Raw genomic sequence first — 15,133 nt, forward strand, 5'->3', positions numbered from 1 at the left:
ACTAATTTAAAACTTTTGCTGCAGTTCAATCATATAACTCCCATTCACTGCCTCAGCTATAGCCTAATCCTTAATACTTCAAAAAGCAATCTACCATATGTTAAAGTCAATCAGTATAATTTATTTCCCATTAATTTGCTGATACAGGCTTTGAAATGGCCACTTTCAATCATGCTCTGCGGCATGTACTTGTTGTTAAGCCTTTAAACATTTCATTTGCATTCATGATGTATGTTGCCAGGCGCATTTTATCCTGTACATTTGTGTAGCATAAGTAATTGGCCACCTGGCCAAGCTGTCGATATTAGTTTTAATGAGCAGGACAAAGAGGTCCAACATGCATACCAACATATACACTGCCAGTTAGGTAACAGAGGCAAGCGCAAATTTATTTTAATGCCATTCAAGACAGCACATGAAAAGACTCAGCCAAGCAGAGGTCAACCAGAGGCCACTGAAAATGCTTACTCTTTCCCAAATAGATCCTTAGACTGATGAAAGGATTTTTGGTTCACTCCTTCTCCCCGAGAGATCCATTCTCCTCACCTTGAACGCTTCCTCTTCAAATGGGAATGCTGCTAACCTTTTGAACCAGCACTTCCTCTACAAATCTACATGCCAAGGGGCCCCTTTTCCACAGTTCGCTCTTACTCTAGCATGTAAAGGAAACCTGAAACACTTCAAAACATGACAAATCTGAGCAGGCAGACTGGGTGGTGTTAAAACATGCAAGTACTACTGCTGACGTACAAGTGCAAAAAAATCTCTGTAGAATAACCGTAAATTTCAGGGAAATATGATTTGGACAGTTAGAAGTTATTTCACTAAGCTAAACAAAATATGGATGTCATGAAAAGGAAGGAGATGGAATTGTTTTTAAGAATGAGAAGGTGAACAGCACGATATATCAAAAAGAAGAGGAAGGAACATTTCCACTCATCATTTCCTACACTGTTGTGGGCCTCAATCTCAAGAACTAGCAAACGCTTTTTAGTGAAGTGAGCATCACGTGTCCCTAGAAACTATTTGTCAACTAGTGTTCTGAAGTGTTTGGTGGAAAAAGCAGACTGTGAGGTACCGATGACTAGTGGCTGTTTTCTAAAAAAAATCCTACTGAGGTGGATTCCCAGCAGCAAGAATTCCCAGAAGACAATCATCTTTTTCTGTCTCCTGAGACTATGAATACACCATTTGAATATGTTTCCAAGCAGGCAACTGAATGGCCTGATAAGACCTGTAGGTTTGAACACGATTGCCAGGCACGTCCATCCACTCCCTCCCCTTCACAAGGTTACGTGTACGCTTTTAACGACATGACATTTTCTTTCCAAGAAGCGAGATTATCACCACGATCTACTGAACTGATTCTGAAATTTCCCATATACACAGCTAATATATTCAAACTCAAAATTGTTCCATCCCCTAATGAGCCCCCCCACTCCCCCACAGAACTGTGACATTTTGACACCAAATTAGCAACAGTTCATGTTTGCTATGGTGCTGTGAGACTGTCATTGCACTTCTTTAAAACTTAAAAACTGTGATGATTCTCAGCAAAGTTTATTTTTTATGCATTTTCCATTTAAACCAAATTAATTCATGTTTATCTTTTAGTTCAGTTTTTTCTCAACTCGGTTCTCTATTTCATACAAACTGGGAGTGTCTCATATGCACATTTTCACACAGCTTGGCTGATTGCACTAAAGCCCCGCCTACCTTTGTTTTAAACTTTTGTGTGTAAAGGACAGCCAGTGGGATGGAAGCTTGCTTTAAAACTGGGGAAATAATGCTAAAACAATGTTTCAGGCTCAGTACAACCCTCAGTTCATCCTAAATTGTACTAAGCTGGAAATAAGAGATGAATGTGGACTACATCTTTACCAACAAGCGGGAATTTGATGCCAACTCCAGCAGCTGGGTGCCAAAACTCATCACGCTCAAAAAGAAATCTAAATTTTGTCATTAATTCATTCCAACAAACATGTTTTTTTGGGTCTGAGAAAATGGCTAACATTTCTTAGACTAAATAGAGATTGTAAATGCCTCACACAATTGTTTCAGCTGCTGAACGTCCAGTTGGGTGCATCAATTAAGCATTTAACAGCATTACATTCTTCACTTTAAGCTCATTTAGCAGTTTTAATTCCAGTTAGGAATCTATTTGAAAATCCATATTCAATGAAGGTCACCTACTTGATGTAGAGCACAAAGCACATGGCCGAAATTATTTGCCTATCTGACCTCAGTCTGCCTTAAGAATCACATCAAGTCTCATTTGAGAAATAACAAAAATTAGTCTGCAAATGAGCTGCTATTTGCTTATCATGAAATTCCAACAGCTCTAATAAGTCTTTCTTTTAAGCATTACATCCAGCGGTACATCCTCTCTCTTCACATTCCAGCAATTGGAAGCTGACTAGCTGCACCTCTGGAAGTGTTTTCCTTGAGTAGAAATGTGGAAAACCCAGCTGCCAAGCCACAGTCACCATGGCCAATCTGGTGCAGACCTAGAGTACAAATGGAAAAAAACTGTTCCAACTTTTCACACCACATGCTGTAGACTCAGGATACACTGTACTTTATAACTCAACAATAACATTTCAACTAACTCAGAGAAATGACAGGGTGCAAGGGGACAGAGAACATGAGATATTACAATTCATGATCAGTGCATTAATTCCCAGAGGGCCAGTAAGTTACTTCAGCTTAAGCATCTGTTTATTGAATGTTTGGTTTTTGTTTATGTGGACAAATGAACCGGGATAGAACCACATGGTTCACACTGACACAGGGATAGATAATCTTAAGCAGCACACAAAGCGTGTGAGGAGATTTTCCACTGATCCTAAATGCAAAGCACACAATCGTATTCCCATTTTCCTTGGCGAGAGTACAGGAAAAGTATGCCCGCTATGAAATGAAAGCTCCATTCACTTTATGTTTGTAACAACACAGAGGTACAGTGTGGATTTATTTGAACCATTAAACAGTCACAAAAACAAGCTTCATTTGTATGTCTTTACAGTGTGTTTGCACATTTTGAAAGCCACGAACAGAAGAAGTTTATGAATGTCTTTTGTTTTTTTTGTGTTCTATGAGTTTAGGTTCATTTAGGTTTGGGTAAACAAACACCCAAGTTTTATTTTTAATATTTGCTGTTTTGCTTTTCTGGACTTTGATGAACAGTTTTCCTAAGACAATTTACACTTTCATGTAGGATTAGGATTAGAACTAGGGTTAGGGATTAAGGGGGACTTAGACCACAAGCATATCAAAAACAGATCAAATGGAGGAATCTCCTTTGCAAGGTTACACACCCAACAAGAAAAACACAGTCACATGAAGAAGAAAGTTTACACAGAAGTCTGCATGGTCCGCAGAAACCTAAGCATTCTGTTACTGCTTTCATTTCTCTACATGACTGAAATGCTGTATCAGGACCATAAGAGAGCTGTGCATGTACAAATCCCTGCAAATGTCAATGAACTGAAGCAACTTGGCAAAAACAAGATTGCTCCATAGTGAGGCAGAGAAAATGATACAGAACAATGGGATATACTATATTTTTCACAGGACGACACAGAGTAGGGTAAAAACTTTCTTTTTCACTTGATTGTCACTCCCACCCCTTAAACCACCCTTTATTTAAAGGCCTGATTTCATCCCACAGGAAACTGTCAGCCTGTTACAGCATGCAGAATACTCATTCCTGTAGTGGGTTTGCCATTCTGCATCAAAAATGCATTGTAGTAGTGAAACTAAATCACTATGACACACGATCGTCCACAATTTAGAGCATCTCAAGAACCCCTGTTATAGCTGCTGACAGTAATTGTGGTAATAATAGGAAGAGACGAGGTGAGCACCAGCATAATAATCCCCTGCAGCCTTTCCCTGCCACATGTTATTGGGCTTTATGGCAGCCTGTTGACACCAATCCTAGAGACTCAGTGGACCAATGCTGGGCAGGCATAAACAGGCTGTAATCTCTATGGCAGACTGGCTGGAACCATACGTCTTATCACTGGGCATTTGAGAGGTGGAGAATTGTGTGTATACAAAGACTTGTACTTTCGTCTAAACAGTAATGCCCACATCCTCAGGTATAACGTAGAGCCAATCAATTAGTAACACAACAATCAGAAGTGCACGGCCACCATAAGGCCATTTGTGTGCCTGTTCTCTAGAACCATGCAGGGGTCAAAAGTCACGAGTGGTCGTCAAGCACGGCAATAAAAAAGACAACAAGAATGGGAAATTGTGGTGGTTCCAAAACATGACGGCTTGGACTTGAACAAGTTTGGGCTGAAATGTTCCCTTCACAGTGAGCCTGCACCAGTTTGGAGTGAAAGGCCTGTCTCACCCTGTGCCTCACGCTCCACCACTGAAGGACATCTTGTGTGCATAAACTGGCAGACCACATGCTTTGACCAAATGGTCAATGACACTCTGCGAATGAGAACGGTTGGACTGTGCATGTGCAAAAATGTAAAGAGTAACTATAATCTAAAAAATCTCTCAACATTTCTATTCAGGATTCTTTGAGTGATATCACTCTAGCCGTCTTGCTGCATATGATTCACTTGACCAAACACAAAGAGGGCAACTCAAATTTAAAGATGAGAACAAATGTGGCTCTGATGACTCTGTGCATCAGATTTTGGATTCCATTCAACCTCAGCAAACTCCAATCAGAATCATTATCCTGGAGTCGAGTCTCCTTGGAGTGATAATGACTGATGGGCCAGCAGAGTGAGCCTCTGTCCGGCCGGCTGGGCCCATACCTAATGCCTTTCAAATCATATGCAAGATGAGTCATCAGGAGCTTGTCAAAGCTTCCTGGCTCCTTTTCACCTCCTTTGATTCGTCCTCCTCCTTCTGATGAGCCTGTGATTTATCGAGCACTCGCTGATGTAGTTTGCATTAAAAAACAGCCTAAACCTTTCTGCGTGCTTCACTCTTGGAGTGATTTGGATGCGTTCTCTTCTCAGAACACTTATGGCACCATCCGCTTTATTTTCTGCACCCGAGCTGCAGATTCAAAACAGGCAGGAAATGTCTTCCTAAACGTTGGACAAGGCAACAAATTTCCTGTTTAGCAACAGCTGTGATGCACTGAATCTAAACCCTAAAAAAAGTGTAGAGTCACAAACATTCTCATGAGTGCAACACAACGGCAGAGCTCAACCCATTTTAATTCATAACCCTAGAGGATTTCATCATTGTAGAATTATCTGATACCAAGCAGCTTAATGCTGCATAATCTACCCAACCTGAAAATCCTGCCCCTGAGGACAGAAACCAAGAACCGAAAAAGCAGTTCTGGCCTCAGAGCCTGAAAGCCCTGGATGTGGGCTGTCAGGCTACATACAGGAAAAAAAAAAATCACACAAGTTAGACGTAATCCTGTGCTGCGGGCCAAAGCAGGATGAATTAATATTGAATTAATATTATTAAACCGTATTAAGACATGCAAGCCAATGAGTACTGGTACAAGGCAGAGGGGAGTGACTGCTGAGGACCCTCCATCTCATTTGCAATAATGGTTAGTATGGCACAGGAGCCTGTCCACTTTGTACGCTGAATGCTGTCTAGGTCAGCAGAGAGAAGCCTGATGTAATGAACTATTCCTGGGTCTGTTTAAATGATCAATAGGAATTCATCACACGAACGCCTGCCCTCAGCAAAAGTAGAACCGGGATGCAGCAGAGTTAAAGACAACACCAAAGAGAAAAAACATCAACAACAAGTGCACAACCCCTGGTTTGCAAGGCTGCTCGGAGGACACATCTGCCTCTGCATAGAGGGAGAGCAGATGGGGGGAGAGAGAGAGATAAAGGACAACAACAGTCCAGGCGCTGTCTGAGAAGTTGGACTGTCCCTTCAACCCCAGTTTGCTACAGCGAGCAGCAGGCAGCAAACATCAGCTGCCATGACATCAGACTATTCGAGAGAGATGGGAAGAGGGAGTGATGAGCGAGGGTGGAAGTGGTGGGGCGTAGGGTGGGGGGTGGGCACAGTGCATTTGCAGCTGCTGCAGTCATCCCTGCCAGACACCTGCTCAGGCAGCGGGTGTAAACAAGATCATACGTAGCCCGCAAGCACTCTCTTTCTCCGTCTCTGCTCTCACCTCACACACACTCCAAAGATTAGAAAAGAAGAAAAAGCAGTCCCAGCTAGGCCAATATGCAGGTATGACATGACAGAAAATGAAAATAACAGAAGCACGAGGAGAAGCAGCCCTACCGGCAGGGAGAGACAGCGAGCAGCCCGGCATATGGTCGACACTGGCAGCGTGAAGGCAGGGGACCATCCTTCCACATTCACCTCCAGCTTCAGAGAGAGAGAGAGAGACAGCTCGGGCCCTGCTGTACTCTGAGTCCCCTCAACACCACCACCACCACCACCACTTTCTGTCACTCTCTCAGCATAGCCCCTCCTCTATTCCCTTTCTCTAACTCTCTGTTTCTCTCTCTCTAACCCCCACTCACTCCCTCCCTCTCAGTGGAGTTGTGTGTCCAGCCTGACGCAGCCCGGCAAGTCCTTGCCGCTCGCTGGCAGCACAGCAAGGTCAAGGTTTTTCTCGGCACCTAGTCCTTCACACTGACAGAGAGCGAGAGAGAGGGAGGCAGCACTGAGACCTGAGTGCATGCAGCCTTTTCATGCACCGGCTTATTCTCCTCTCTGGGCGAATGTGCAGTAATTAATGAGATGAACTGCTCCGAGTTTGATTGCAGAGAAACATGCAGACAGCAAAGTGGGAAATAAAGAGGCGTAAACATCAGTGATTCTTCTGGGAAAATGGTGAATTTAATCCGTATGACTGAACAAGAAATGATCTGTTTTTGCTGAGTAAGCCTCTGAGTTTGATATTGTGAAGATTTTAGACTGACAGTGATGCCAATAACTGATAGCTTGCTTGGAGAAAAAAAGTGTATATTTACTCCATTGAGCCAAAACAAAAAAAATATTACCTCCATGTTGTATGTGGGATCAATCAGCAGGTATAAAGATATGATTGAAAAAGGCAGGACCCAAACTGCAAAGTTCACATGATGGTAACTCGACAGTAGAGAGACCACATTCTGATGGTGGTGTGACTTACCATCAACAGCAGCAGGATGTTGGAGGAAGTGTTGGAATAAGCCTCATCCCATTCTAAGTCACAGCTTACATGACCTATAGGATGTGCTGCTAATGTCTTGGCACCAGATAGATAGAGGAATCTTCGAGGCCTGGACTCTAGAAGACCTGTGATCGGTTAGAGGTAATTTGGCTGCATGCAAAGACTGACAGCATATTAGCTACTTAGGTGGTCAGGATGCTTTGGCACATTGGTAACCTTTTGTGATTTGACCAATTTTAAATGCTTTCATTTAAGAACTTTGACTATTTGTGGATTGGAATGAAGTGGTATTTAAAAAGCCATATTACCTTTTTCACATGCATTTATGAATCAACGCACTTGAGCAATTTATCTACCTTGTATTACACTCATGGCAAATTTTGAATTGCCAGATAACGTAACAACTTAACTGTGGAAACTCACAGAGAAACACACAGAAAGGCCTTTACCTACCAGGAGGTTTGAACCAGCTGCCTTCTAGCTGTGAGATAATGCTACTTTTTGGATAATAACCCAAAGTATCTGAATTGAAAATACCTCCAAATCATTACTAAAGTTAAAGTACTACCATTTATAGTAATCCTATAGGCCCAGTGATAGGACTTTGAGCTCTACTTGGTTTCTATGTTTAGCTGAAACCCATTACTACAACACCACCACCATCAACAACAATAACACAGCAACGTGGCATTAAGCCAATGGTCTAAATTTAGCTAAAACTGTGAGGTGATAAGCACTGCTGAAGCTGACAAAACTGGCTGAAAGGTGGTGATGAAGCACGCAGTCCTGCATCTGACAGACGATGGAAGTCAATTAAACAGACTAACAGAGAGAAGCGTTCTTTTTTTAAATGAAGGAGCTTCTAAGAGTGTACGACTCACTGTTTCGACAATGAACTGCAGCTGGCATGGAACGGCATTAATATCCTGAGCTCGTTTCTCTGTCCACTTGCTGAAAGTTTGCCAGGGGTCATGTCCTCTTCCAAGACTGGCACTCACAGGCTTGTGGCCACTACTGTTTATACAGCGAGGCCACGAGAAACCGACATAAGGAGAGAGTGGAGACTACTTACTGTGCTCCTATCACTGGGCCTATAGGATTACTAGTAATGGGATTTCCCACTAATGGCTCCTCCTGACAGGTGGCGTCCCAGTTTAGATCACATCACCTAGGTTTAAATATTTCTCTTCCATGTGCTGCCAAAAAAAAAATCTGCCTTAGCTGTTTACACCAGCGTGTTCCCTGCAGCGAGAATAAAAATAACTACTAGTAGCTTCAAATAATTCATTCTGCAAACAAGTGACACCGACATGACAGCACCTTGAAGAAAGCCAGATTACTGAATCAAATCGTGTTTTTAGTTTGCTGTTTCTAAAAGATGAAACTCAAGACAGCAAAAACAGAAAGACAGGGCAAAAGGGTGGATTTGGAGTACATATACCTACCTATGTAGTGCTAACAGGCTAATACAATGCTAGGATTTTAGTCAGAAAACCTGAAGCATGGATGAGTTTAACCCCACAGCAGGTCAAATTATTTCCACTAAAATGCTCCAAAAGCCACAAACAGCATTACACAAGAGAGAGGTCGAGTTCAGAGAGGTATTAGCTGAGCTAACAAAAACCTAGCAGGATCCCATCTGACACTCAACGGAGACCGAATATAATAATGCACAAATTCGAGCCTGAACAAGTTTAAGAATAACCCCTATGAGCTTTCTGTGGGGAATGATGCAGTCAGCCTCACGGCAGCTATTTCAACTTCCACACTAGCTTCATTTCTCAGTCGTAGAAGTTGCTGTTCAGTTAGGGGAAAAACTGTATGTGCTCTCATATTAGCTTTAACAACACTAACTGGATTCCACCAGTCAGAAGCACAGACTGCATAAAAAGATATGGAATAAGCTCTGGGTCATAAACATTGATTTGATTTTACATGTCCATCTAATGTATATCAGAATATCTGTTTTAAAGAGACACTCAGGAGTTGCTTTTAGCACCTTTCTCTTGAGCAAATGTACTTTTTCTGTTTCCACCATTTCTAGTGGGACAGAGTTGTAGCAGGCAGCCCTGAGATTTCCTCGACAATGTTATGCTTTCCTCACGTGTCTCTTCTCCAGACAAAGTTAACTAAGATACAGCTTGTCTGGCTGGTTGTGTCTCAGGCAGGGAAGGGAAGGAAAACAAAGGGGAGACGGAGAAAGACAACAATAGCTAGAGGCTACGTCATAATGTAACGGCGCTAATGAGGATAAAGGAGCTTGTTATCGTTTCTCCATAAGCCTCTGAAAGCAGGACAGCCTGTGACATCACAGGCATCAGCGGCAGCGCTTCAAATGCTGCAGAGCAAACCAGAGGAAGAGCACGAAGAAAGCCAGAGAGATCTTTCAGCCTTTTAAATCTAGCTGGAAAAGGCTGATAATTTTAAAAAAGTGCAATTTTTAAAAAGTATATTTTTGTAGTATATGGTAAGACTTTCCAGTTTAAGTTTCTATGTGCAAGAAAGAGGCTCCTATTTATCTGTTTTAATGTATAAAATAAATAATGTAGCTCTGACTTCAGATAGAAGAGATTCTTGGATGTTCCTTGTCCTATTTGGCAGTTTGAGGAAAAATTCAGAGCCAGTGCCTGATCTGGAACCACAAGATGGTAGTGACACCTGCTATGGTCTGTGGTTCAGAGATGGTGGAACTACCAAAAAATCATGAGGCTGAGCTGGAGGTGGCAGAGCTGAAGAGGTTAAGATGTTCAGGTTTCCAATCAGAATGACCAAGAGTACATCACAGGGACAGCTCAGGTTGAGCAGTTTGGAGGAGGAATGATTGAAATGGTCTGGACATGTGCAGAGCAGGGATAGTGGATATATTGGACAAAGGATGTTGAAGACGGAACTGCCAGGCAGGAGGAAAAGAGGAAGACCACAGAGGGGGTTCTTGCATGTAGTGACATGCAGAGAGTTGATGTTATGAAGGAGGATGTTGGGGTTGTTGTGAATGGAGCCAGATGATCCCCTGTGGTGACCCCTGAAGGGAGCAGGTGAAAAAAGTAGAAACAAAAGTAGAAGAAGAAAGGAGGAAGAAGAAACCTGATCTGAAACCACTCCACCAAGTCTTGACTATCTAAGTACTGCATAATTTTAGAGCAGCATATTCACTTTGCTAAAACAGCAGTTCTTAGAAACAAGAACAGATTATATCAGGATGATAGGTGGTGACGTAATTATGAAGCTCTCTGGCTAGTTGGCTAGCTGCTTCTTAGATCATTCACAGGTTGAGCCAACAACACACTGTCCCCTCTTCACTCACATTTTCAGCTTCACTTACAGTTTATAAATCTCAACAAGCAGTGCCCCCAGAGTGTCAAGTCACTATATGCAGCAGCAAGTGCTCAGTGGCTAAGTTCTGGCTCTGGGCTGTAAGACTAATTACATGAAAATTAACCATATGGCAGTTATACATATTTGGTTTTACAGCTCTGTTCAGAGACTTCCACACCTATCCAATTTCATACCCTGAAGGCCAAAATACAGGGAGAGAAGCAACAAAACTCCCTTTAAAAATAGAGCAGATATCAACAACCATGACATGACATAGCATGAATAATATAAAGGGTTGAGGTGGGTTGCAAAGCACCTTGGAGTGACAGCAGCCACCATGCTATACTGGCCTGAAGCAGCCAGCACTACGCTTCATATGAAATTAGCCAATCATAATTTTTGCACAGTAAGACTCATGATCACAGGTTTGTGATGAATAAATCCAAACATTAGCCGATTAGCAACGCCCTGATATTTTACATTTTATTTGATATATTTTTTGTAATATTTTCGGATTTCTAAACTTTGGATTGAATTAAAGAAAAGAAATGTGAATGCATCATCTCAGAGTTGAGAACAGAATTACTGCAGGCATTTATTGAATTCAAAGATGAATCCAGACACAAATAGGCAGGTTAAAGTTTATGTTGGCCGACCATTCTTAAGCTTAGTGTGAATGCATTTAAATGGAAGGCATTCACACAGAAAATGAGAGTTTATTGTATCCAGCCGACTTCTGAAAAACGGCCTTGAATGCATGACAACTAATGTGCGGACACAGAGTGATCTCAGAAACACGAGAGAGAGTGGAGTAGAAGTAAAGTCAGTGCCATACAGAAGAAGATCAAGGAAAAGTTGTAGGCGTGACATCCTTGAGACAGCTCAGACGGGGTTTGTAATTAGAGCTGGGCAGATGTAGGAGTTACATAACAGAGGTACAGCCTCGAGAAATAGTTGATGTAACAGAGCGTTTTAAATGATCAAGACTGGTTTCTCTGAAGCTCCGGGTTCACACTATGGTAACAGTGCTTCAGAACATAGTGTAGTCACAGTGTAGTCCACTGAAGCGTACACTGTAAGTACTTTTGTGTGGTTTTCAATTAATATTTTCACACCGGGCAAACAATCCAGAGCAAAAGAAGCTGCAATTTCATCCTGATGAAGGCTGAGGTAGAAGAACTTTTACCATTTTCTGCCATCCATCTATTGTTAAGGTGAAAGGCAGGGGCCACCCCGGACAATCTTTCACGAGGCTCCGATACACTCAGAGATCAATATAATAAACACTCTCTGACTCTGAATGTGTATGATAATCAACTATAACCACAGTAAATGTAAAATGTTTGTAGATTCAAAGGTTTGTGTGGAGAAAGTCATATATGACTAACCTAAGAAAGGAATTTTATTGGATGCTAACTTACTGCTTGTGCATCATTGGTGTTTTAGAAATCAGCTTCTAAAGATAACAGAGCAAAAGAACCCAGCAGCTCATTTTTGGCCCCCAAGCAGCAATTTAATTTGGCTGTGCAAGTGATGGACTAAATGACTAATAAATATGGATGATCAACAGAATCAACACACCAGGCCTTTTAATTTATTTAAGCATCCATTTTTCTTCTTGCTAATACTTTATCACACTTTGCATAAGAATTTAGTTTGTTTCCGCACATTTTGTATCCACGTAATGTGATGTGTGCACACAATTTGGTGAGCCAAATGACACGAGTACACTGTTCTTCCTGGAAACCCTGGTGTGCTACTGTGACACCAGAATGCTTAAATACATTTTTAAAATCCAAAATATGTCTTTGAATAATGTTGCCACAAGCTTGCTTTGATAAAGAGAACCGAAACACAAAGATTTCATGTCATAATTGCCTGAGCTTCACGCCCTGAGCAGTTATCAAGCCTCTGCTTTGAGCTGCATTCACACACACACACACACTGAACACTGTCCAGATGTGTCTCATAGCAACAATATGAGAAATGGCTTGCTCCACCTCTTAAACTACAGCCATGCCTTTACTAGAATTAATAAAAAAAATAAAGACATTTCACTGTGTTTCCCTCTGGATCCTTTGGTGGTTGAGCTGAGCTAACATGTACCACGGTCCCCTGTTGATTTTGTTTCCCTCTGTTGGCTGTGTTGCTAGCTGAGCAGTAGAGGGCGTCATTATTCCAGTCATTCCAAAGAGCACTTTGACATTAAGAGCCAACAGTGTGATTAAAACTAGGTGAAAAAGCAGCATTCATTTGGCACATCAGAGTCTCCCATCGTCCAAAACGAACACCTGACTCTGCTCGCGTCACCCATGTCTTTCTCCTCGGGCTCAGGACCTACTGGACGACATAAACCTCGGGCCTTTGCCAGAAATTATAATTGGGGTGAAAGGACCTGCTTTCACATGAGGCAGAAATAGATTTTTCTTTTACTTTTTGTGTCACTCACTTTAAACAAAGCTTTGTCTCCTGTTAGAGTGAAGTCCCTCTTTCTTCTCCCACCAATTAGAGGCGAGCACGCTGAGCGAGGGGGAGGAGAGAGGACGGGCCATCTCCATCGGCCTGCTTACCACTCAGGGGAGCTCATTAGAGGCGCCCGCAGCCCAGCGGCTTGGTGTTGTGCTGGCACTACTTCTGACACCACATCAGCACTGTCGGCTTCAACGCCACGAAGAGAAACGAGTCGGCGTAAGAAAGCAAGACACCGTCTCCTGACAGCCTGTCACAACATTAAGGTGTCCAAATGTAACACGCTACTAAAGACAGCGCTCACAGCATGTCTGCTTTCTCACAGCGGCCTCCTGGAACCACAAATTGAATCGTGGCTTTTACTTTTTGTGGTACAATGAATAAAGCAGCTCAAGCTGATAACGGCTGCACAAATCTAAGCAGACACTTCACACAGACCAGGTTGATGTTATCACTCTGATAGAAATGATAAGTCACTTCCTCAGAAAAGCACCTCTGTACAGGAAACAGAATCTGAGGAGAATTCTCGAAAATGAAACCAGGCCTTGCCCCACAGCCTGCGATGTCAGGACGGACGGCGTCTGCAGAAAGGCAGCGAGGGCCTGGGTTGTGCTGCGTCAGGGCTTCTGTCGGAGCATTTAAACATCCGTCCACGCACATGTGAGCAAGCAGCAGGCTCTGCGCAGGATCCGGGATTCCCTCTAACACACAGCGGACCTGCTTCAAGCCACGAGGAGGCGGCTGCTTTGTTTTGGTACCAGGACCGGCTGGCATTGTGTGCACTGAAATACGGTGCGCAGAAAGGCATGCTACGGTGCCTGCTGGATGGGGTCCATTGAGTCACCACGGCAACAGACGGCAGATGTTTGTGTGTTCTGGCAGAGCTGGAATTAATGAGTGTTTACCGTCAGGCAGCTGAGTGCCACCTCATGGCCCGACGCCATGCATCCCTTTAAAGATAAATCTGATGTAGTACGAGAGTTCAATAAGAAGCGTACTGTTGCTGGATTTGTGAGAGAAACGTCTTCAATATAACAGTTTGGATGCTAACAAACCATAAATGCAGGTGTACTGCTACTGACTGTAGGGAGGGGTTTTCATCAGATGATCTGATCATTTAAAAGCAGAGCCAGAGTGGGACAATGGCAGAATCATTCTTTGGAAAGAGTCTCCAAGTCTTTCTATAAGATATGAGAAGACTAGAAGCCAATCCCCCCCTACCAATCCCCACTTCCCCAAATATTTCAGGCCTCTTTTTTTTCTCTTCATCCTGAACTGAAAGGAGCATCTCAGTTTCATGCTCTCTCTCTCTCTCTCTCTCTCTCATACCCATTTACACGCACAGACACGCAAATCACAATCTGTCTGTGTAGAAGAAAAGAACTCTCACACTATGCAGCTTATCTGGGATTTTTTGGGTGCCCCTCTCGCATGACTTATAAATTAATCAGTGTGTTCATGCGGCAATTTTTAATGCTGCTGCATAGAAGCAGTGCTTGAGTGTTCCTTGCATATTAGCGACCACAACAGACGTGCACTGTGTCCATTCCAACTGGTCCGTGTCTGAGCAAGCGTGTTCTGACACACTAGGGTATGCTAAAGACACGCAAGCCACGTGAACCTTAGGGATCAGTGGATTGCCCAGTGGGCTAAGAGGACATATTCTTATGGCAGGTTTTCATGAAATGCAGTTTAATCAGATGCTATCTGCTTCTTTTCATTATGAAGAAGGCATTCTTTAGCATTGCTGCCTTGACGTTGGTTATTGAGAGATTTTAGTCCTGAGATCAAGTCTGCAATCGAACATGTGCCGTGCATGTGTGCATTCATTCCATAAATTTAAACATTTAAAAGATTTGCCCATATACAAAAAAACCTCTGTGGGGAGATTAAAGCACTCAAATCTACTCTGACAGAGTAGATTCAGGACAAGATCTTGGTTTGGGGTAAAATATGTCTCATCACAATAGCGGCCCTGCATGCAGAAAAAAGGGGAGCTGGGAGTGACAGATATGTCTCACTAATAGCATAAACTGGTGCATCATTCACTGCTGCTAAAGGATACCTTGTGCAAAACAGACATGCCAGTGCCATCCATCCATCCATTCACTTCCGCTTATCTTTTCAGGGTCGCGGGGGGCGCTGGAGCCTATCCCAGCTGTCATAGGGCGAGAGGCGGGGTACACCCTGGACAGGTCGCCAGTCTGTCGCAAGGCTAACACA

The 15,133-nt window shown here is 42.9% G+C and overlaps 1 protein-coding gene across 8 annotated transcripts in view; it reads right to left on the minus strand.

The window, feature by feature from the left end:
- Window positions 1–15,133, minus strand: part of iqsec1b (IQ motif and Sec7 domain ArfGEF 1b) — a 234,192-nt gene that overhangs the window by 35,335 nt on the left and 183,724 nt on the right. The window contains exon 1 of one of the 8 annotated variants that reach the window (XM_005726696.1): window positions 8,008–8,166. The exons of 6 other annotated variants lie outside the window; for them this stretch is intronic. In XM_005726696.1, the coding sequence (XP_005726753.1) occupies window positions 8,008–8,099 (92 nt within the window). In that variant the 5' untranslated portion in view covers window positions 8,100–8,166. Of the gene's footprint in view, window positions 1–6,246; window positions 6,410–8,007; window positions 8,167–15,133 lie in introns of those variants that run through there. One more of the 8 variants, XM_005726697.1, reaches the window with a different exon arrangement.

Source organism: Pundamilia nyererei, unplaced genomic scaffold (assembly GCF_000239375.1).
Source record: "Pundamilia nyererei isolate P.nyererei 1_Seehausen unplaced genomic scaffold, PunNye1.0 scaffold00021, whole genome shotgun sequence".
Classification (NCBI taxonomy): Eukaryota; Metazoa; Chordata; class Actinopteri; order Cichliformes; family Cichlidae; genus Pundamilia; species Pundamilia nyererei.